A 24,502-nucleotide genomic window follows, 5' to 3' on the forward strand; every position below is an offset into this window, starting at 1 on the left:
AATAAACATCCTAACCTAGGAATTTCAACATTATACGTTAAACCCAGGATAATCTTTTAAAAAAAAAAAATCTTACAGTATATGGGTTTCTTATCAAGTGTTAACAAAAAATCATAACAGATTTAACAAAACATCTTAGAGAAGTACTTATCTTGATGCAGAATGATCAAACTGAAGATGATTGCTTAACACCGATTCCTTTGGTGCAGATTATATTTCTGCTTTTCTTCCTGACTCACCAAAAGTTCCCCAGGCGAGGTCCTTCCAAGGCACTCCACCTGCACTGTTGAATCTTCAGGGAGCGCGTAGCGGGGAACGCACCCGGCACGCTCCCCACCCAGTGATCCAAGATCCACTGGAGGACCAGAAGAACTTCAGATGCCAAAATCTCCAAATCCCTTATCTGGAGGAGCTCACGGATCTGCTGCAAGAGGTCCAAAGAGCTCCATAGACCCTTCAGACCTCCTAGGGTCCCCACCGCCAGAAACTACCGCACCAAGGACCCCAGCAGACAATCGCCGACCCTCCAGGGACTCCCTGGGAAGTTTTAGATCGGCAGCAAGTATTTATTGGGTTTTGCTGGTGAGCCATACCTCCTGTAGGCCATCCAGAATAAAAGGACCAGCCCATCATATTACTCCCAACCAGGAGCCATATAGGGCTTTCTTGGTACGCCATATGTCCTGTAGGCCGTCCAAACAATATGGTCTAGCCCATATCTTCACTCCCAACTAGGAGACTTATAGGACTCTAAACCATCTGGTCCAGCCCATCTTCTCATTCTCCACTAGGAACATTATAGGGCTTCATTGGTGTACTAGGCTTATTGTAGATCATTAAACTACAAACTGTCAATCAGGCATAGCCACAGAACCAGTTCACCATGCAGGCATAGCCATCAAGGTAGACCGCCACCAAGACATGGTTGCATCTCAGGCACAGCTGGTCACAGACACCCGCTCAGAGCCAGGTACAGTCCTCCAGATGCTGTTGAAAAATGGTATTACTTACCGGTAATTTGATTTTACAGAGCCCATGACAGCACCACTGGAGAGAGGAGGATCCGCCCCACAGAGACAGGAAACCTGCAGAATAAAACGGGCGGGCATACTCCTCCTCTTCAGTGAGTTTTCCAAGTATCGGAGGAAGGCCGCCACATGAATTAGACATGCAATTTGTATACAGGGAACATATATTATTTATTTTCTTTGCAACACCCGTGTAATAAAGAACCACCAGGGAGGGAAACCCAGGGTGCTGTCATGGGCTCTGTAAAATCAAATTACCGGTAAGTAATACCATTTTTTCCTATCGCACCATGACAGCACCACCGGAGATTTACTAGAGTAATCCATAAGGGTGGGAAGTAGAAAGAAGAACCCCTTTACCAAAGGAAGGATCACCAGAAGAGTTCAAGTCCAACCTATAGTGCCTAAAAAAGGTCAAAGGGGAAGACCAGGTCGCTGCCTCACAAATTTTCTCCATTGGAACAGAAGACCTCTCAGCCCAGGAAGCAGCCACCGCCCTGGTCGAGTGGGCCCTTAGGCCCCCCGGGGGAGACAACCCCGATGAAAGGTAGGATAAGGAGATGGCTGACACGACCCACCGAGATATGGAACTCTTTGAGGCAGCAGAACCTTTGTTTCTCCCTTGAAACTGTAAGAAGAGTGAGGAAGATTTCCGCCAGGAAGAGGTAGAGGACAGATAGGCCAAAAGAGCTCTCTTGACATCCAGACAGTGGAGAGATTCTTCTTCCTCAGAGGAAGGATTTTGACAGAGAGTGGGAAGAACAATCTCCTGAGAGCGGTGGAGTTTGGTAGCGAAATTTGGAAGAAAGCCGGGTCAGGACGGATGATAACTTTGTCCTCTAAAATCAAGGTATACGGAGGGTTGATGGAGATGGCCTGGATCTCACCAATCCTCCGAGCAGAAGTCAAGGCTATCAGAACGGATAGCTTAAGGTAAGGTGTTTAATTGAAATACAATGGGCTCAAAGGGGGGCCCAGACAAAGCTTTTAATACCCCCTCCAGACTCCAGGGGGGGGCTTTTGGAACTACCACCAAGGAAGACCTCTCCACAGCTCTAAAAAACCTGGCAACCCAAGGGCTACTAGCTATGTTCTGATTAAAAAGAATCGACAGGGCAGAGACCTGAACTCTCAGGGTACTGACAGACCCTTCTCTAGACCTATCTGGAGAAACTCAAGAATAGAAAGCAAGGGAGCAACCCTAGGTAGGCTCCTTAACTGGATCTGGGCAAAATTTAAGAACTTGTGCCAAACTCTGCTATAGATCTTTATAGTAACCTCCTTTTTACTTTTTAGCAGGGTAGAAACCAAGGCATTAGAGAACCCTTCCTTTTCTAATAACCACCTTTCAAAATCCAGGCCGTTAAATGTAGGCTGTCTACAGCTGGATGTCTCACAGGTCCCTGGCTCAGAAGGCCCCGGACCGTCAGAAGTACCCAGGGATCGGCAATCGTCATGGTTCGGAGTCCCGAGAACCAGGACCTCCTGAGCCAGAAGGGCGCAATCAGGATCACTGTGGCCCGCTCCTCCCTGATTTTCCGTAAAACTCGGGGAATCAGGGGAAGAGCATAAGCCAGGCGGAAATTCCACTCCTGTGTCAGGGCGTCTATCCCACAGGGGGATCCCGCTCTGCTTAGGGAATAGAATTTGGCCACCCTCTTGTTTGAATACGTGGCAAATAAGTCGATTTCGGGGAACCCCCAAAGATCTACTATCCTCTGGAAAACCATGGGGTCTAGGGACCATTCCCCCTGGGACAGGGTATGACGGCTCAGAAAATCCGCCTGTCTGTTCTCTACCCCTCTGATGTGGACTGCTGAAATCGAGGTGCATACCCTTTCTGCCAGACTCAGAGTGACATAAGCTTCCTCCATAAGAGCCCTGCATCTTGTCCCTCCCTGCCTGTTCAAATAGGAGACTACAGTCCTGTTGTCCGAAAGGATCCTTAGGTCCTTCCCTTTTATCTTTGGAAGGGAGGCCCTCATCGCAAGGCCGACTGCCATCAATTCTTTCAGGTTGGAGGACTCTACTTTTTGTAGGGGGTCCCAACGACCCTGGAAGGAAGTTCCTTGAATGTGGGCACCCCACCCCCAAGGGCTTGCATCTGTAGTCAGGCACACTAATCCGCCCGTTTTCCACGGGATCCCCTGGACGAGATTTTCCGTATCCAGCCACCATGATAGCTTCTGTAAGGTTTGGACTGAGACCTCCATTTTTGCATTTAAGGACCGGCTTTCCTTCCAAGCAGACAGGATTTCCCACTGTAAAGCTCTGGAGTGCTGCTGAGCCCACCTTACTCCCGGAATACAGGATGTGAGGGAGCCGAGGACCGACATTGCTGTCCTTACTGAAGTAACCGGTCTCCGGGTTAGATTTCGGATCTTGTTCTGGACAACTACTACCTTGCTTGTAGGTAAGAAGGTTTTCTGGAGAAGAGTCCAGTATTAGGCCTAAGAAGGTCTGCCTCCTCGATGGACGGGGTCTTGACTTCTCCTCGTTTATCATCTACCCTAACCTGTTCAGGATAACCCGGATCTCTGATACTGCCCAGATTATTTTTTTTTTCTCCTTTTATTTTTTTGGCTCTGCATCTCGTTCCTCCTTGTTTATTTAAATAGGATACTACCGTCCTGTTGTCTGAAAGAATTCTTAAATTCCTTCCTTTTATTTTTGAAAGTGAATTCCTCATAGCCAAGCCTACCGCCATAAGTTCCTTTAGATCTGAGGATTGAATTCTCTGAAGGGAATTCCAACGGCCCTGACAGGAAGAACCTTGAATGTGGGCCCCCCACCCCCAAGGACTTGCGTCCGTAGTCAGGCAACCAAATTTTCGATCTTCCACGGGGCCGCCTTTGTGAGATTTTCTTTTTCTAGCCACCAGGCTAGTTCCTGGATAGTCTGGGAAGAGACTTCCAAACTGGCGTCCAGTGATTTGCTCTTCTCCCAACTGGCTAGAATCTCCCACTGTAAGGCCCTGGAATGAAATTGTGCCCACCTTACTGCTGGAATACAGGACGTGAGGGAGCCCAGGACTGACATTGCCTTCCTTATGGAGGTCACCGGTCTTTGGGTTAGACTTGTAATCTTGCTTTGAACGGTCTGTATCTTCTCTATGGGCAAAAAACATCTCTGGAGAGAAGAGTCCAAAATTAAGCCCAGGAACACCTGTTTCTTAGTGGACGGGATCTCTTTAGATTTATAATGGTTCTCCAGGAACCGTCTGTTTTTTGACCAGAAAAAGCGGTGAATAGAACCCTTTTCCTCTTTCCTCTTCCAATACCGGGATTTAAACGGATTTCTCTACTAATTTTAACACCTCTTTTTCCCTGATGGATCTTCCTTGCATGGAACAAGGAACTACGGTGGGTAAGAATCTAGCAGGAGGAGACTGAAGGAATTCCAGATAAAGGCCTCTGGATATGGTATCGAGTACCCAAGGGCTCAAGGAAATCTTCCTCCATTCTAATGCGCAATCCTTCAGTCTGCCCCCTACCGGAGTGCTGGCGTCATTGTTGGCCTGACTTTTTTTTATCCGAGGAGGGCTGGCTAAAGAAAAAAATCCTGCTCTTCCTTTGACCCCTAAACCGGTCTTCTCTAGGTTTTCTATCTTGTTCCTGGTTTCCCTTAAAGGGACGAAAGGAGCGACTAAACCTGCTTTTACTGGGGAAAGAGCTCTGAAATCCGGGAAACTTTCTCTTTTTGACAGCCGCCTTATGCAGGAGGTCATCTAAACTAGGACCAAAGAGGTACTCCCCCTCACACGGAACTCCGCAGAGCTTTGTCTTGGAGGCAGTATCGACACTCCAATTTTTTATCCACAGTGCTCACCGAGCCGAATTGGATAGGGCTGCTGACTTAGCGGCTAGTCTGAGCGAGTCAGTAGACGCATCCGCCAAAAAGTCAGCTGCTTTTTTTTTTTTTTTTTTTTTTAAGGGAGGGAGGCCAGAATCTCGTTTCTAATTCAGACAGCCAAACAATTAAGGAACGGGCAGTACAGGTGGAGGCTATACTGGGCCTAAAAGATGAAGTTGATGCCTCCCTCTATAGTAGAACGAAAGGCCACTGTTCCTTTTAGCGGTTTAAGGAGGAGTTAACCTCTGACCGAACCACAGCCTGTAGACATTTATAAAAGGAAGGAGATTCTTCTGCCACCATTTTGTCTATACAGGTCTGGCACATTTTTTCCCGCCGGAGGGAAACCCCACTTTACACAAAACACATTCTCTATTATTCTTTTGGCCACCACTTTCCTAGGCTTAACCTGTAAATAAACAGTAATGCCTATCAGTATAAGAGTATCTAGGTCATAAGACCCACACTCACCCCTTCAGAGGTACTGGAGCAGAGGGACAGCAGGCTCCTCAGAGGGCTTGTCTTCCTCCATTGCAGGCAGCTCAGCCAGGTCGTAAACAGACACCGGCAACGACAATAGTGCTCCTTCTCCTAGGGCGCAGGCAGATGACGTCACCGCCTTCGCCGGTCACATGACTACAGGAGCGCTATCCGGCACTCACTGCCGAAGCCGCTTCTCTTCCTCCCCCTGGTGGCCGGCGTTCAATCTTCGCGGCACCTCCATGGAGGTGCCGGCTTTCCCCAGCTCCAGCACACTGAGTACCCCCTCCGGAGTTCAGCTGTGCCTCTGCTCGGCCCTCAGCGCACCTCGATGCCGCCAACTTCCAGGGACCGCAGGTCAGTAGCGGAGCGCCACCAGAGAGAGGGATCTTGTTGCATCCATGCTGCAGGCTTCCCACCAGAGACAGGAAACCACACTGAAGAGGAGGAGTATGCCCGCCCGTTTTATTCTGCAGGTTTCCTGTCTCTGTGGGGCGGATCCTCCTCTCTCCTGTGGTGCTGTCATGGGCGATAGGAAAAGAACCTTCAGTTATCAAGACATAGCGACCAAAGACGCCAACCATGCAGACAGAGCGCCAAGCATGCAGACACGGCCCATGCAAAGTAAGCAGCTGAATAAACACAGCTGCACTAGATAAGCCCAGCAGCAGAAGCAGCCAGCTACAATGCAAAGCTGGAGGAGCAGTAATCCCAGGCAAGCATAACATAGAAGCAATCAGGTCCATAGGAACACGAGGCCATGAAAATAGTCACCCTGCCACAAAGACTGACTTTTTTTTTTTTTTAATTAACAAAGGCTCAAGGCAGTGATCCAGAAAGGCCCAGGCAGCCATCATTTTGTAGGCATGGACCCAAAGTGGTAACCAGCCAGCCAGACAGGCAAAGGCTCAAAAGGCAGCCAGCCAGCCAGACAGGCAAAGGCTCAAAAGGCAGCCAGCCAGCCAGACAGGCAAAGGCTCAAAAGGCAGCCAGACAGGCAAAGGCTCAAAAGGCAGCCAGACAGACAGACAGGCAAAGGCTCAAAAGGCAGCCAGACAGACAGACAGACAGGCAAAGGCTCAAAAGGCAGCCAGACAGGCATAGACCCAAAGACTGTCAGCTGACCCAGCATGGACGCATAAGTGTTCAACCAACCAGGCATAAGTGTTCAACCAACCTGGATCTGCGAAGAGGAGAAGTTCTAGAGCAGCCTCAGAGAGGAGAGGAAGCACACATCAGAGCTCCTGCTACTGACGGAGATTCTTCAGATAGATCAGCTTTATTGATCTCCAAGTAAATCCTTAAAGGGATTCTGTCACCTCTCATAACACAAATTCAGATTTTAAACCAGTCATGCTCCACAGCTTACCTTGAATCGGTTGTGCTGTTCTATATTGTAATCCGTCCAGTAGTTTTGCAGAAAAACGACTTTTATAATTAAGCAAATTAAACCTGAAGGTGCCCAGAGGGGCGTTATGTTCCCCTTTGTGTGCCCAGTAACGCCCCTCTTACAGTGCCCAAAACGCCTTCCTCCAGAATCCCTAACCGCCCACAGCGTCTCATCCCTCTCCTCCCCCTCCCTGACGGCCGAGCGAAGTCTGGCGCAGACGCAGTACCCACTGAGGGCTGCGCCAGTGCGATTTGCTGGAGACTGAGGGAAGAGCGAGCATCGGAAGTCACTGGGCTCGGCGCATGCCCAGTGACGACGATGAAGCTGGCTTCAGTCTTCAAACTATATTTCCACTGCAAAGATCCCCAGGGAGCAATGGCCTGAGAAAGACACAACATCTCATCAGGCCACCACCTGTCACGGATGTTCCCGTGCCAGGTACCAGGAGATCGGAGAGACCGGCAACTCGTGGGTTAAATTGACAAGCTCACTGTGGATCTTTTTGTGTCTGTATTTTGGTGAATGCCACACCCCTTGCTTCAGGTGTTGCTTGTTGGTAATTTACTTTTCCCATAAGTAGCCGCTTCTCACTCTTGGAGGTGCGGTTTATAGATTTTCTTCCCGCCTTCTAACTAGCTGGTCGGTTGTACTCTGTGGTGCTTCTGGAGTTGCCAGTTTCTTACTTTCAGATAAGCCTTGTCTTTTCTTATTGTTTTGTGTTTGTTATATTCCCTGTTTGTATCTGGGCTTGAGACTTCCATTCGTCCATCTGGGGAGGAATGGGTTGTCTCTGGTCCCAACCTCATTCCAGGGCATTATAGGGATATAAGGGCCTAGGTATACATCATATGAATATTCCTACCTTCAAGGTCTATTCATATTGATAGGTAGTTAGGGCCCGGATTAAGGTTGTTTAGGAGGTGACCGGTTCCTTCCCTAGTTTCCAGGCCAAGTTACTGTTCCCCTTCCCTCCTGTGTTTAGTGTGGATTTTTTTCCCCACACTAATCGTGACACTACCATTCCCATCCTCTGCACCGGCTCCTCCGGGACTCGCTGCACATCCACATATATTTTACTGAAATTTGATGCACATTTGAAGTGTGCAATCTGCACCATAAATCTGTCTGGTATGAATTTACCCTGACACTGAGAAACAAAAGGAAAAATTGCTCCATTATCCATTGCCCCATAAGGTCCTGCATTAAGTTTTGCACATCTTGTGCGTTAACACGTAATGGACACACTTTGGATTTTCTGCCAGAATTTGCAAGTGTAAAATCTGCAGGGTATTACAGCAGCATCAAAGTAGATGAGATTTTCACAAATCTACAGGAAAAAAAAAAAAGAAAGAAAAAGAAACTGACATTTTACGCAGATTTCATTTCTTTGCAATGCATGAGCTGAAATCTGTTAAACATGCAGATTTTTTCTGTGGATGTATTCTAATTTAACCTCTCCGAAAAAGACATGAGGAAACATGATGGGGGAGGGGGGAATCTTACCTTCCAAATCTGGAGACCAGAACACCGACAAACAGGGACCCCAACATCCCCCCAAGTGCAAATACAGACACCGTCAAGGAATATAAAATGGTCAATGGGCTTGATGTAAGTGGCTCTCCATATCTCTGGATCCAGGTGGCATTGTAGAAGGTTTTAATGTGCTGGAAAATAATGATCAGTTAATGTAGGAAAATCTAATTAATCTCCAAAATGCTTAGAATCGTCAAGGCCTAAAAGCAAATTAGATTAGATGAAAATAACATACGAAAGTTATAAATAATGCAAATAATGATCTGCTAGACATTAGTTCTTTACTATGACACATGTAATACACATGACAATAAGCAATGTGAACACATGAGTCAGCCGTATGATCAGGAAACTGCTGATCTGACCACTAAGTTCATCCACATGACTCCAAAGTTCAGAGGTCACACCAGAATAAACGTGTATCCTGAATGGGGGGCATGCTAAGTTCAGGCAATGTAAAAAGAAGAGAAGACTGAGCAAGGAAATAGTTTTTTCTTGGAATCTTAGTGTATCCCAGAATTGACATTTATCACCTCCCCCCCATTTCTTCTCACTGTATGCCAGCTGCGAGGAGGAGCACGAATGGAGCAGTAGTCAAGCATGCATGCTGCCTCTCCACTGAAGGTCTATTGGACTAACAAAGATGGCCAGCATGCATGCTAAACCACTGCTCCATTCAAGCTCATCCTCACTGCAAGGAGATCCACATTTGGAGATCGGTGTGAGTCCCAGTGGTGGGACACTCATCTATCCTGCTCATAGGCGATATGTTGTCATTCTGGGGGATAACCCCTTTAAATGTTGTAAAAGTTAATGTCCACTATTGAAAAAAAACAACAACACATTAATGTTTGGTTATTTACAATAGGTCCAAAATTCTGCAACATTTCATTCTTGTTATATCTTCATGGCAATCGGGGTTAGATTTCCATGATATAGGGCTCCAATGTCAGTAGTCATCACTAGAGGGAGCTTTGGAGCATACTGGTTTATATTGAACTCAATATAATATAAATGACCCAGATTTACCAACGTGGCCTCGATTTTGGAATAAATTTGCACATCACATGACAAAACAATTCAAGGGGTTAAACAAACCCTTTCATCTTTTTTTCTTACCTCTGATGGAGAGTTCACAACTGCTAAATTGTAACCATAAAGCATGGAGGACCCGAATGAGGAGAGCAGGGAGACAGCCAGCAAAGGAAATGTCATGTGCTATAAAAAATACAAAAGTAATACATAAAAGGTATAGACAGATCATATATAGGAGTAGTCACCAGCAGAGAGAGAGACTTTTTTTTAACAAATAAAATATTATCCTATTTCCTCTCCCAGGATTTTTGGCAAAAATAAATAAAAAATAAACCAGGGGCGTTGCTAGGGTCTCAAAAGATCTGGGACCCAAGCCCCAATACATATGTGCCATATTCTCAAAGTATCTGCCCTAAACACACAAACACACACACACACACACAAGCTTGCACTAGGACTAAAGACATATTTTACTTGCTGCATGGACACTAAAACCTACAGCACTATATACCCCTCACATACAGTACCTCCCAGGTGATGTCTCCTCTAAAGTAGACGTTTTCTTTCCCCATCTTCTCCATTCCGGCCAGACAACTTCTTTCAACCGCATCTAGTCTCTGCTGAGTTTACCTAACAGTCATCTTAGGTTCCTCACTTTTCTAATATCATCATCCTCCCAACCCTGCTAACCCAATCGTATTGTCCTGGTGATGCCCAGAATACTGTGCCTACTGTGCTCCCCAATGCCCCTAAATACTATACAGATTAGTCCACCTATAGTAATATAAAAGTCCTACTTATAGCAATAATTCCCTCCCAGAGGGAATACAATGCCCCCAATAATGATACCCCAAGAGTGCCTGTTAGTGATAGTGTCCTCCATATTGTGCCTAATAATAATGGCCACCCAGCAGTAATAATGGCCACCCAGCAGTAATAAGGCTCTCTATAATATTTATAAAAGCCCCCGTGTAGTACTTATCCACCATTATAGTGTCCCCAGGAGTTATAATGTTGGGGGCACCACAGGAGGGTATTTCTGCGCGATGCATGTACTATAACATTAAATTAACATTGAAGCCCCCTACTTGTCATCATCTCATCTCCTTCTGTTCCTGTACTTGCAGGCCGATGCGCTCCGATGAGTTCACTTCGGGCAGAGAGAGCAGCACGCAGCTGAGACACAGCTACGAGACCCTGGTGTATTTAAATCTCATATAAGCTTTCTTTTAGAAAAGTTTCTCCTGGGATTCGAACTCACGACTTTTACACATCAGAGGCAAGGCATTTACCCTCACAGCCATGAAAGCTGTATTACCAATTGCTTAAAAAAAATATATATATACACTGCGTGCAGAATTATTAGGCAAATGAGTATTTTGACCACATCATCCTCTTTATGCATGTTGTCTTACTCCAAGCTGTATAGGCTCGAAAGCCTACTACCAATTAAGCATATTAGGTGATGTGCATCTCTGTAATGAGAAGGGGTGTGGTCTAATGACATCAACACCCTATATTAGGTGTGCATAATTATTAGGCAACTTCCTTTCCTTTGGCAAAATGGGTCAAAAGAAGGACTTGACAGGCTCAGAAAAGTCAAAAATAGTGAGATATCTTGCAGAGGGATGCAGCACTCTTAAAATTGCAAAGCTTCTGAAGCGTGATCATCGAACAATCAAGCGTTTCATTCAAAATAGTCAACAGGGTCGCAATAAGCGTGTGGAAAAACCAAGGTGCAAAATAACTGCCCATGAACTGAGAAAAGTCAAGCGTGCAGCTGCCAAGATGCCACTTGCCACCAGTTTGGCCATATTTCAGAGCTACAACATCACTGGAGTGCCCAAAAGCACAAGGTGTGCAATACTCAGAGACATGGCCAAGGTAAGAAAGGCTGAAAGACGACCACCACTGAACAAGACACACAAGCTGAAACGTCATGACTGATTTTTCTAAGGTTTTATGGACTGATGAAATGAGAGTGAGTCTTGATGGGCCAGATGGATGGGCCCGTGGCTGGATTGGTAAAGGGCAGAGAGCTCCAGTCCGACTCAGACGCCAGCAAGGTGGAGGTGGAGTACTGGTTTGGGCTGGTATCATCAAAGATGAGCTTGTGGGGCCTTTTCGGGTTGAGGATGGAGTCAAGCGCAACTCCCAGTCCTACTGCCAGTTTCTGGAAGACACCTTCTTCAAGCAGTGGTACAGGAAGAAGTCTGCATCCTTCAAGAAAAACATGATTTTCATGCAGGACAATGCTCCATCACACGCGTCCAAGTACTCCACAGCGTGGCTGGCAAGAAAGGGTATAAAAGAAGAAAATCTAATGACATGGCCTCCTTGTTCACCTGATCTGAACCCCATTGAGAACCTGTGGTCCATCATTAAATGTGATATTTACAAGGAGGGAAAACAGTACACCTCTCTGAACAGTGTCTGGGAGGCTGTGGTTGCTGCTGCACGCAATGTTGATGGTGAACAGATCCAAACACTGACAGAATCCATGGATGGCAGGCTTTTGAGTGTCCTTGCAAAGAAAGGTGGCTATATTGGTCACTGATTTGTTTTTGTTTTGTTTTTGAATGTCAGATTTGTGAATGTTGAGATGTTATATTGGTTTCACTGGTAAAAATAAATAATTGAAATGGGTATATATTAGTTTTTTGTTAAGTTGCCTAATAATTATGCACAGTAATAGTCACCTGCACACACATATATCCCCCTAAAATAGCTAAAACTAAAAACAAACTAAAAACTACTTCCAAAAATATTCAGCTTTGATATTAATGAGTTTTTTGGGTTCATTGAGAACATGGTTGTTGTTCAATAATAAAATTAATCCTCAAAAATACAACTTGCCTAATAATTCTGCACTCCCTGTATATATATAACTTCTACTGTAGGTAACTTTGATACCTAGTGTACATCCATACACATGTCAGCTGCCACAACATACCCAGCTCTGCTACATCCATACACAGTGTACTGGGGCAGCTGTCATGTGTATGGATGTACACTAAGTATCAAAGTTACCTACAGTAGAAGTCTTATATATATATTTTTTTTAACCAACTAGTAATACAGCTTTCATGGCTGTGAGGGTAAATGCCTTGCCTCTGATGTGTAAAGGTTGTGAGTTTGAATCAAAGGAGAAACTTTTCTGAAAGTGTTGTTTTTTTTTTGTTTGTTTTTTTAAATACCGGACTGCTACTTAACTTTTTTTTTTAAGTAACTGGCTACACTGCTTTCAGGGGTGTCAGAGGCTGCAGGACAGTGACTGGCAGCAGGGTGGCACACACTTGTGTACAGGGGTCAGGGCACACCTGCTGCTTGACTAGGGGCCATAGATTCTGACTGTCACAGGGTGCCCAGCAGTGGCACATGGAGCCTAATAGGTGGCACAGACTGTCTAAAGGGCTTATGAATGGTACAGGGTGCAGGACAGTGCCAGACTGGCAGAGGGCACAAGGCAGCATACTGTTTTATGTTGCCCTGGTGGCACAGGATTTCAGACAGTGGCTGAATGGCGCCTGGCAGTGAATAGGTTGCACTGCTCGTGTTTGGTGTGCCAACCTGCTGAACAGCGCAGAGTGATTGGCATCACTGGGATGGTACTAGGTGGCAGACAATGGCTGGATATTATATATACACATGACCATAGTCAGACTGGCACAGGGTACACGACCATAGTTAAATGTTGCATGCAATAGGTGGCTGAAAAAGGGGCGGGAAAAGGGATGGGAAAGGGGTGTGTGGTCAATGGGCGGAGTCAAGGGGCGGCAAAATAAACTTTTGCCTAGGGTGGCAAAAATCCTTGCACCAGCCCTGGACAACGTTACTTATTTGGCAGCTGCATTCTCAGAGAGAGAGGTTCTCTAGACTTAGACCTAGTATGCAGGAGCTTGCATGTGTACGTCTTGTCTATAGCTCTGCTAATACTTCACTAACAAAAAAATAAAAAGGGAAGGCGGACCTGGTCCATCACCCTGGTAACCTAACTAAATCTGCCAGTGTTAACTATCTATTGCTCATACATTGCTATTAAGTACACATAGTGCTATAACAATAAATCGCAACATTTAATTCAGCAACATTAAATTCACTCTTAACAATAATTAATCCTTTGCAGTTCTCCTCTGGGGTACTGCACAAGGAACTACAAAACAGCCCTTTTCATTTAACTGGAGCTCCTTATACATCGGATAACCAGGTGTGACCCTGTGCAGATACATTCTTTTACTGTATTCCCCTTTATAGTGTATTAGGGCTGTATTACGCCAACAGATTATTTGAGAGATTTTCTGACCAATCATTGGTCAGATGGCCGCACAGATCATTTGTTATACACAACAACTATTTGTCTGATTGGACAGATATTGGTTAGATAATCTGTTGGTGTAATACAGACCTTTACTCTAATCCATTGGGAATTACATAGGATGACAATGGGTCATGTGGGGAAAGCAGCTTTTCTTACAAGCCTATTGATATGTATGCCAGCAGGAACAAATGCCCTTGTTGTGTAGCATCCCCCCCAATAAAATAAAATAATGCAACATTAAAAGCAGCATTCCAGGAATGAAAGGGTTTTTTCCAACTTATCCCTCATCCACAGAATATGGGATAAGTCTCTGAATGGCAGAGGTCCAAATGCTGGGAGCCCTGATCGTGCCGTGCGACCGCGTCTAAGTGGAGCAGAGGGCACACATGTGCGCACTCCTTTCAGCTCTTTGGGGCTGCTGATGCCAAATACAAGTGCTCAGCTATCTCCAGCAGTCCCATATTGTTTAATGGAGGGGCAGACATGTATGTATGTCTGCTGCTCAATTCAAACAGGGAGCATGGGCCCCCATTTTTATGATCAGCAGAGACCCCAGCAGTCAGACTCCACCAATCAATATCCTGCTGATAAGGGATAAGTTGTTGTAATGGGACTTATTGATGGGCTGTCTCTGCGATGGCTAACCTCCCGCACTCCAGCTGTGGCAAAACTACGACTCCCAAGATGTACACTTGTTTGGCTGTTCACAGAAGTCCATAGAAATGAATGAAGCATGCTGGGAGTCGTAGTTTCATCACAGCTTGAGTGCCGGAGGTTAGCCTTCACTGGTGTATCTCATCAATATCGGATCAATGGGGGGTCCAACTGCTGGCATCCCCTCAATTGACAAGTGAACATGGTTGAAATAAAAAAATTGAAATAAAACTGAGTTATAGATTTGTGTTGGAAAAAGGCTTTTATGGGTGGACCTGTAGTGGATTGTAGACATTCTGCGGATAATGAAATCTACAGCATAACCGTTTGTTGCTGACAAAAAACCTCACTGCAGATTTCATCCATTGTAATGTATAATATGCATCTAAATCTGACACATCTGATTTTGAGTGCAGGACAATAGCACTGCAGGCCACCCGACGTGCACAGCATAATTGTAATCTATGATGTGTAACGCCCCAGAGTTGTGTTACTACACGCCTCTACCCCGCTACTATCTCCTAAGAGCCTTTATGCTGTCATCTGATGTAATTTATATTATGTCTTCCACAAATGTGCATACAAAACCATGTTAAATGTAATTGTTCATGTAATTTTCCTGGTTACCAGTAGGTGACAGCAATCCATTGGTAAGTATAGTTTGTGGTTTATTCCAGCTTAGCTCCCCCTCTGTGGAGGAGGTGGGCTGGTCCCACATCCTGCAGTCTGGGTATAGAAGGAAGTTAGAGTCAGTGTAGCCTCCCCCCTGCTAGGGGAAGGCTGTGTGATAGCGTTCAGGAGAACCCCTGCATAGGGAAGACAGCAAGGACCTAGTCTCAATTGAGACTTGGCCATATATCCAGCTTGAGCAACTTCAGCCTCAGCTCAGCTGGATGAGAAAGGCAGAAACTACGGACAACCTCCAGAGTTCCAGGAAGAAATCATCCCCTGAGAATCCATCTGTGAGATAAGTCCAGAGACCTAGGAGGAGCCAATTCCTCCTCAGCAGAAGGTACCAGATAAATGCAGAAGCTAATCCTGCCACAATTACAGAGCTACCAAGCAGACGTTTTTATCCTGCAAGCTCCACATTTAAAGCAGAAGTACTCATTCTTGCCAATGATTGCCAAAACCTGCTGGGACCGAGAGACCAAAGCTGTATACCGCTTGGATGCAAGTTATTTTAAGTAAAGAAATTTTTGAACTCCATCTAAAGGTCTGGACATCATTTCTTCTGCAAAATTCCTCTATTACTCCTACTATCACTACACTCAAATTTATAGCAAGTGGGCCAGGAGCCATGAGTCCGGCCGTACCCAGGTAGGAGACACCGTGACATAGTCAACATCAAGCTATAAAGATATTATAGGCCATTACACCACTCTGGCATTCCTTATCTGGGACGTGCGTTATAACACCTTGGAAGGGCCCTGGGATAGTACCCTGCGCACAATGCAATTGATGTCACGACAAATACAGGATATATTATCCACCTGACCCTGCCACTGCATTAAAGTGGCGTTAGCGAACCAGTTCATGGTCACTGCAGATGCTGTGTGCTCCCGATCAATGCCACTCCAGGACAAATTGCCCGCTCACGGACCGTATGTCTCGGAGGGCATACGGTCGTGTGCAAGGGCCCTGACTGTGTGAAAGCGGCCTTAGGCCTTATTCAGACATCAGTGAATCACGGTCGTGATTTACCATGGTCTGGAGTTACACTCAGCGGTGCACCTCCAATGAGGCCAGGTGAGGCAGCTGCCTCAGATGGCGAGACCTAGAGACAAGCGGGCGGTGGCAGGGCCATGAGAAATGAGCGCTTCCATTGTCGAAGTACTCATCTCTCTATATTCCCCTGTATCACAGTATGCCTTTAACAGTAGAGCAGGGGGGCAGGCGCAGTTTTAATTTTCGGAGGTGTCCAAGGGGAGACCTGAGGTGTCCAAGGAGAGAAATGAAGGTGCTGGAACCCGAAATCAGGTAAGTACGATTCCAACCATGGGTATGGCCACGGTTGGGTGGAGGATCTGCAGAAAAGGTCCCCAGAGGTGTACAACCCCTTTTATCAATGCATAAGGCTAGTTTCACACATGCGTTAAGAATTCTTTGGATCCAGCATAGCTGGCTAGTTGCGCCACCTGCACGTTGACCGGGTGCCACCCCCCCCCCCCCCCAAGGCCCTTTAAGAGGAAAAAAAGTACTTGTTTTTGTGACGTCAGTTGCAGTGAAGGAACAAGGGCACAAGGTGATATTGTGGATGGCACCCAGGTGGAGGAATGCCAAAGTGGTGTAGGGTGGCCTAAATGTCCCTTAATGTTGGTGCACGTGTCACGGTGCTCCTACATCGATACGCTGGACCCTAGACATTGGCTCCGAAGCAATGAAAAGGGGGGTTGTTGATGAAGGGGATGAAGAAATAAATTGAGTCCAGACCTTGTGATGAAGTTGATAACGGCTTTACTTTTAATAAACATTTCTTTAAACAGTTTCAGGCTTTGTCTTGGTTCCAAGCAGGCTTTAGCATTAACTATCGCAGGCAAACTCCTATCTGCTACATCTGTCGCTCTCTGGCTCTGCTGTGCTGACAAGCTTAAATGGAATCTCTGCTTCTGCAGGATGCTGCAACTTCTCTCTTGTAGTGTGGCTCTAGGTTAGTCCAGGGAACTTTCTTCCTGGATTCAGAGGCTCCAAGCTTCTGCCTCCATATCCAGCTGAGCTGAAGGAGCTCCAGCTGCCCTGGGCAAGGCATGTCCAACAGGGACGTGCACCTGCTGCCTTCCCCTAGTAGGGGGTAAACTAGACTAACTGAACTGGTCCCTACACTTCCTGCAAGAAGTGGGACTCGCCCACCACTCCATAGAGGGGGGTTAAAATGGAATGGAGAGCTCCATTCTACCTAACTGTAGCTCTGCCGTGTTTTCTGCCACCTGATGCTGAACCAGGCACATTACATGTAAACAACAGTTACAATAAATAGATATGCACAGTGTGAAGGTCCTGCAATAAATACACAGAATGACATTAGGTTAACCATAGGAGATAGTAGCGGGGTGCAGAAGTGGTAATGGCACTCTGGGTCATTACACACGCAACAATTTTTACCCAGCCAAATCCCAACATATATGCCGGGTAACAGCCAGACTCCGCCGCATCGCGTTATAGTCAAAGAGGTCTGTGGGCAGCGGGCAGTATCTGGCTATGCTGGATTCAGAGGGCACTGGAGGGCTTTTCTCTGGCAGAGCAGATGCAGTGGAAAGCAGGACTGGCCATCTAGTATGGAGGACAACTATCTTGGAAATAGTGAACTGACACAGAGGGGCACATTTATTAAGACCGGCTTTTTACGCTGTCCTTAGATTACCCCCTATGCTGCCGGAGGGTTTGTTTAATTTAGGACGAGGCGTGTGTGCATGGTCATAAATTAGGCGCATCTTACGACAGTCCATGCGCCTGGCGTAAAAACGACTCCATCCCCGGTAAGTAAATATGCCAGGGACAGGGTCCGGCACGCCCCGCACCACCCCCATCTAGCCCATCTGTTGCACATGCCTTAAAATCAAAAGGGACTTACGACAAAAAAAAATTCCCAAGTCCTTTGATAAATGACCCCCAGAGTGGATTACAAATTTGTAGAGCATTTCATTTACACAGCGATTAAGCTTTATTTATGTAAAACCGGAAAAGCCTTGTTACATTTTTGGCCAGAAAGTCTCTTATTAAGGGGTTAGGAGCGTTCTCGTTACACATCACATGCAAGGTATTAAGGAACAGCATGATGTACTATGGCACTGACAACATCCACATGCTGCAAGTAATTGTTTTAGAAACTTTATCTGGAGATTAGTAAAAGATTGAAAAAAAAGGGGTAATTTACAAAGACTAGCTTTTTATGCCGGTCTTTGTTTCCTCCCAGTGCTGCTGGAGGATTCGCCTAATTTATGACAAGGCATGCGTCTCCGGCAGTCCGTGCTCCTGGAGTAAATACTACTGCAGCCCCTGACTGGAGTACTTGTCACTCCAGTAAAAGATTATACATTTGTTGGGGGATGGGGGGGGGGGGGGTCACAGATAAAGGGCCTTTCTTTTGTAATGGCCTTGGAGGTCAAATACCATTTCACAGTGTAACCACATGACCACAGAAATAAATGGGCTTTTAGCTGCAAGAATAAAAAAAAAAATTGCTGGGGCCTAGTTGCCCAGAGCAACCAATCAGATTTCACCTTTCATTTTCCAAAGGAGCTGTCAAAAATGGAATGTGGAATCTGATTGGTTGCTATGGGCAACTAAACCAGTTCTACCAGTTTTATAAATGACCCCCTATGTTTGTTGGTCACATTGTGTGGACACACCCTATGAGGAGACATTTAGCGCTCTGCTATTTGGTCAGTGACAGTCGTAGAAGATTGCACAGATACGGAATAACAGCCTCATTTATCAAAGCAGTAAAACTGTCTTATGGGCATAGCAACCAATCAGAGCTCACCTTTCTATAGAACAATAAGAAATGAAAGGGGAGCTCTGATTGGTTGCTATGGGCAACTAAGAGTTTTGATAAATGAGGCCCACTCTGTTCCTATTGAGGTTTCGCTTCTCTTCTTTAGGCTGCCCATAAATGGGGCACATTATCTAAAGTGTTTGTGCCCGTTTTTAGTCTAAAAAATGCTTTTTTACGCCTCATGCACACAGCCGTTGCCAGGCTGTGCCCGTATTGCGGTCTGCAAACAGCGGGTCCGCAATATGCACGCACGAATTTTTTGCGGTGCAGACAGTCAGAAATTGGATCGCGGACCCCATTCAAGTGAATGGATCCACGTCCGCAGACGGCAGCCACATAGTCGGTGCCCGTGCATTGCGGACAGCAGCACGAACAAAGCCGGCACACGTTCGTACGCATGAGCCCTTGTTAGTCTGTCTTATTTATTTTTGTCACATTTACTACTGAAATTGCACCCGTTTTGGAGGCTTTTGGACCTCATTCTCCTATTTAGATTTTTTTAAACAAATTCAGAAGTTTTCTAACTTTTGCGTTTTAGTTTTTTTTTCCAATCTATTTATGTAGGTGCAATTTTTTTTGCACCCGAATGCGTTACAAAAACAGTCTAATTTCTACTCCAGGGCTGCCGTACTTTTCTTCGTATGTTTTCAGTGGTGAATCATGACTTATTTTGTTGCATTAAAAGTCGCACTTTCAGGGAGACACGCAACTTTTCTACATACAGATGTAAATTTTTTTCATGCCCAAATAAATTAGAGCAGCCTAAATGAATATGAACCTGTCCTACTGAATAACAACCACCAGAGGTCAGACTAGTAGCAATGCACCTATCTAATTTCGAATTGCGGATTTTGGTGCAGATTTGATGCCGTTCTGTCGCAGATCTCACCCTTCCATTGAAAAGTGTGGAATCCGCAGCTAAAAACGCAAACATAATTGACATGCTGTGGATTTTAAAATCTGCGTGGCAGGTAAATTTCTGCACAGAAAATATCCGCGAAGTGTACATGAGATTTCTGTAATCAAGTACACTTTACTGGTACTGCTGCGGTTTTTCTGCATGGGAATCTGCATGTATTCTGCAACGTGTGCAGGTGGCCTTATGTTGCAACAAATTAGCATGCAAGCACAACAGTCCTAGCAGTCACATTTTTTTAAGCATAAAATTAGACCGCCGTATTTCATTCGTCTGTCTTTCTTTTGCTGAACTCTTATTAAAAGTCGTACAGCAGTTCATGAATTGGACTTACTTGGCGTATTTTTATTAGTCTGACCTCTGGTGGTTGTTTTTCAGTAGGACAGGTTCATATTCACTTAGAATGGTCTCATTTAAGGCTCATGTACACAACCGTTGTTGGCCAGTTCCCATATTGTGGCCCGCAAACAGCAGGTTCGCAATATACGGGCACTGGTCCGCAATGCAGAAGGTGCGGAACGGAGGCGCGGAACCACTACAGAGTGCTTCCGTGGTTTTCTGTTCTCGCCTCAAATTGAATGGGTCTGCATCCATCTGCAGCAGCCACACGGATTGCGTCCCCAATGCACGGAAGGGGCAGCACAGATTCGTGTGCATGGGTCTTTATTTGCGCATGAAAAAAAAAGTCACATCTGTGCAGAAAAAAAAGTCACAGGTCTCCAGGTAAGGGCTCATGCACACGACCGTATGTACTTTTCAGTCCGCAAAAAACAGATCCACAAAAAATACGAATGACATCTGTGTGCATTCCGTATTTTGCAGAATGGAACAGCTGGCCCTTCATAGAACTGTACCATCCTTGTCCGTAATGCGGACAATAGGACATGTTCTATTTTTTTGCGGAACAGAAATACGGACATATGGAAATGGAATGCACACGGCGTAACTTCCGGGTTTTTTTTGTGGACCCATTGAAGTGAATGGTTCTGCATACGGTCCGCGAAAAAATAAAAAAACATGGAGCCCGAAGTGTGCCTTTTAATGCCAAAAAAAGCCACACTTCTCTACTCAAAACAGACCTGTAGTGTCGTAGAAATTAGACTGTTTTTGAAACAAATGCAGGTGCAAAAAAGGTGCACCTACATAAATAAGTCAGAAAAAGTAGCAAAAAGTTAAAAAAACTTCTGAATTAGGCCTCCAGCACACGAACGTAGGTGTCTCGTTGCCGTATTGCGGACCGCATATGCGGATCCGCAATACACGCGCACCGTTCCGTGTGCATTCCACATCACAGATGTGGACCCATTCACTTAAAAGGGTCCGCAAATCCGGAAATGTGGAACGGAAGCACGGAAACGAACCCTACGGAAGCACATGTGGGGTTCCACAAAAAGATAGAACTTGCTCTATCTTTTTGCGGAATGGGCGGATCACGGACCCGTTCAAGTTGAATGGGTCTGGATCTGTCCCGGAGGCCGTACGAACGTTCTCCGTGCATTGGGGACCACAAATTGCGGTCCCCAATGCACGGTAACGGAACACATACATTCGTGTGCAGGAGGCCTTAAGTCAAAAAAAAAAATCTAAAAAGGCGCAAAAGCCTCCAAAACAGGCACAATTTCAGTAGTAAATGTGACTAAAAGGAAAATAAAAAACTGTCTAAAACAACATTTTTTTTTACTAAAAACAGAATCAAACACTTTAGTAAATATGCCCCACAGAGTGTCAACTCACATACAAATGAAATACAAAGGGAAATAAACCTGAACATAAAACATGCATTCCCAGGATGGCGTTATATAGCAGTGAGCCCCATACATGGAAGAACTAGGGAGGAACGCAGCGCAGGGCGACACGTTCTAATCCCACCGGGTCACCTCAGCACTGGCAGTACAGCTCAGCGGCATTAGGAGGACTTACCTCGGCTATAAGCTTGGTTCTGAAATCTTTCTTGTAGTTATCCATTTACAATGAAGAAATTGTCGTTCACTTGCAAGTTACTTTTGAATGGGGTAGGGGGGAAGGAAAATGAAAATTCAGCTAAAATTCCCAAACAAGAAAAGAAAATGATGTTGTTAAAAGTGTATGTGCTGGAGGAATGAGGCTGCCCGTAGAGTAGCCTTCACCTCCTCAGATTGGAAAGCCTGGACTCACATGATTTCCCTTATTTTAAGGAGGAAATAGGAATCAATTTGTCAGACTGAAGTTTTTTTTTTTTTCTTTCTCTTTAAGCTGGAGGCTGCACACTTTCATGCAGGGAGTGCCCCACGTGAGAGCGTCTGATGTGCGTTACATCACACTGCGCTCATTCCTTATTCACACAGTCTATGGTGATAGTGATTTCCATCAGTGATTGGGACCCAAAACCAGGTGCAGATCTTTCCCTTATACCTTATGTCGGTGGAGATTCCACTCCTGGTTTTTGCTCACAATCACTGACCAAACACTGACGTGTGAATGAGGGCTCATGCACACAAACATATTTTCTTTCCGTGTCCGTTCCATTTCTTTTTGCAGACCGTATGCGGAACCATTCATTTTAATGGGTCCAGCAAGAAAAATGGAAGTTACTCCGTGTGCATTCGTTTTCCGTATGTCCATATGTCAGTTCCGCAAAAAAATAGAACATGTCCTATTATTGTCCGCATAACGGACAAGCATAGTACTGTTCTATTAGGGGCCAGCTGTTCCGTTCCGCAAAATACGGAATGCACACGGACGTCATCCGTATTTTTTACGGACCGCAAAATACATACAGTTGTGTGAATGAGCCCTATGGCTACATTCGCACAACAGTGAAAAACAGACTTGGGACAGACGTCACACATCCATTTTAAGAATGATGGTAGTCTACGGGGTTATTCACATCCATTTCTCAGAAAGGCATTAGTAAAAAAAAAATATATATATATATATATATATATTAAAAACGAACTGTTTTGACATTTTTAAACTGATGTTTTTTGTTTTTTTTCACTGTCATGTGAATGTCGCCTTAGGCCACCTGAACAGGATACAGCTTACATGCAGTTTTTCTGCCCGGATTCCCATGCAGCATTAAAATGTATGAGCTCCGGCGAGGTGACATTCGTTAGAATAACTTCAGCATTTGATTTTTAAACTTGAAACCCATTTAAAGCCGACTTCGGATTCAAGTTTTAAACTGGTTTTCAAGTTTAAAAATCAAAGTCCGAAGTTATTCCCCTACACTTGAAGGCTGTACAGAGACAAATCTCCCAATATAGGCACAGCACTTACCTGCTCATCGTTTGGAAGGCACGGAGTTGCTTGGAACACGGCACCAAAGGTAAATCCAAAGAAGAGGAACGAATTCCAGCTTCCCAATAAAAACAATAAAAACGATGGTCTTTATTAAACAAGCGATAAAAACTCCCATAGAAAAAACACTTTTCTACACGTTTCGGATTAAAATGTTAGAATCCTTGCTCATGACTAAGGAGTCTAATGGTTTAATCCGAAACGAGTAGATAAGTGTTTTTTCTATGGAAGTTTTTATCGCTTGTTTAATAAAGACCATCGTTTTTATTGTTTTTATTGGGAAGCTGGAATTCGTTCCTCTTTTTTGGAGACGAATCTCCGTACCGCATTTAAACCAAGTTTTGAGCGAATCCACGTCAGATCTATGATTTAAAGCTCGATTCGCTGCACACCAAGTACCACCAAAGTGTATGAGATTGCACATCTCATGTACACTCTGCAGACTTTTTCTGTGCGGATATTGACCTGCATTGCGGATGTCAAAATCTACAGCATGTCAATCATGTTTGTGGTTTTAGTCGCGGATTTCACCCTTTTCAATGGAAGGATGATGCAAAACCGCATCTAATCGGCGCCAAAATTTGAAATTGTAGATTGTGGATATAGTGCAGACACACATAAAAATTTGTATTCTCATCTCGCTTATTCATCCTTCCCTGCAGTCACTCTGTTGTTCACTTCCTGGTTTTCTGCAGCTAAGGCTGGGCGGGCTTAGGCTGTTTGAGTGAAGGCCGGCCACACCTCCTTATGACATCACACTGAGCACTGAGTTCTTACGTGCTAGTTCATGTGAAGAGAATGAGTCATCAGTCTGGCAGCCTGCAGTGTCTGTGAGGCCCCTCCCCCTGCTGGGGAATCATCAGAGAGCCATGTGAAGTGAGCTCAGTGTGCAGGAACATGTTCTGTCCTGCAGTCTAAGGGTCCATTCACACATCCGTAATTTGGGTCCGCATTCGTTGCGGAATTTGCGGACCCATTCACTTTCAATGGGGCTGGAACGGATGCGAATCCGCATTTCCAGGATCCGCATCAGTTTTTTCAGGATCTGTTTATTCGGGATCCACAATTCCGTTCCTGAAAAAAATAGAACATGTCCTATTCTTGTCCGCATTACGGACAAGCATAGTACTGTTCTAATAGGGGCCAGCTGTTCCGTTCCGCAAAATACGGAATGCACACGGACATCATCCGTATTTGTTGCGGATCCGTTTTTGCGGACCGCAAAATACATACAGTTGTGTGCATGAGCCCTATGGCTACATTCACACAACAGTGAAAAACAGACTTGGGACAGACGTTTTTTCAACAGCCGTCATACATCCATTTTAAGAATGATGGTAGTCTACGGGGTTATTCACATGGCAGCTTATTTGATGGCCAGAAAATAACAGATGTCAAGAACATGTTCTATCTGGTCCGTTGTCACTGACGAATACAATTGAAGGGGACCATTTTTAACATCCATTTCTCAGAAAGGCATCAGTAAAAAAAAATATATATATACAGTACAGACCAAAAGTTT

The 24,502-nt window shown here is 45.2% G+C and overlaps 1 protein-coding gene across 1 annotated transcript in view; it reads right to left on the bottom strand.

Annotated features, from left to right (window-relative positions):
* Positions 1-21,839, bottom strand: part of LOC121003770 (solute carrier family 2, facilitated glucose transporter member 9-like) — a 115,291-nt gene extending 93,452 nt beyond the window's left edge. The window contains exons 1-3 of the mRNA XM_040435656.1: positions 21,622-21,839; positions 9,403-9,501; positions 8,254-8,414 (exon numbers count right to left, since the gene is read on the bottom strand). Of these exons, the coding sequence (XP_040291590.1) occupies positions 8,254-8,414; positions 9,403-9,501; positions 21,622-21,666 (305 nt within the window). The 5' untranslated portion in view covers positions 21,667-21,839. The remainder of the gene's footprint in view (positions 1-8,253; positions 8,415-9,402; positions 9,502-21,621) is intronic.
* Positions 21,840-24,502: the final 2,663 nt, after the last annotated feature.

This window comes from Bufo bufo, chromosome 6 (genome assembly GCF_905171765.1).
Source record: "Bufo bufo chromosome 6, aBufBuf1.1, whole genome shotgun sequence".
Taxonomy (NCBI): domain Eukaryota; kingdom Metazoa; phylum Chordata; class Amphibia; order Anura; family Bufonidae; genus Bufo; species Bufo bufo.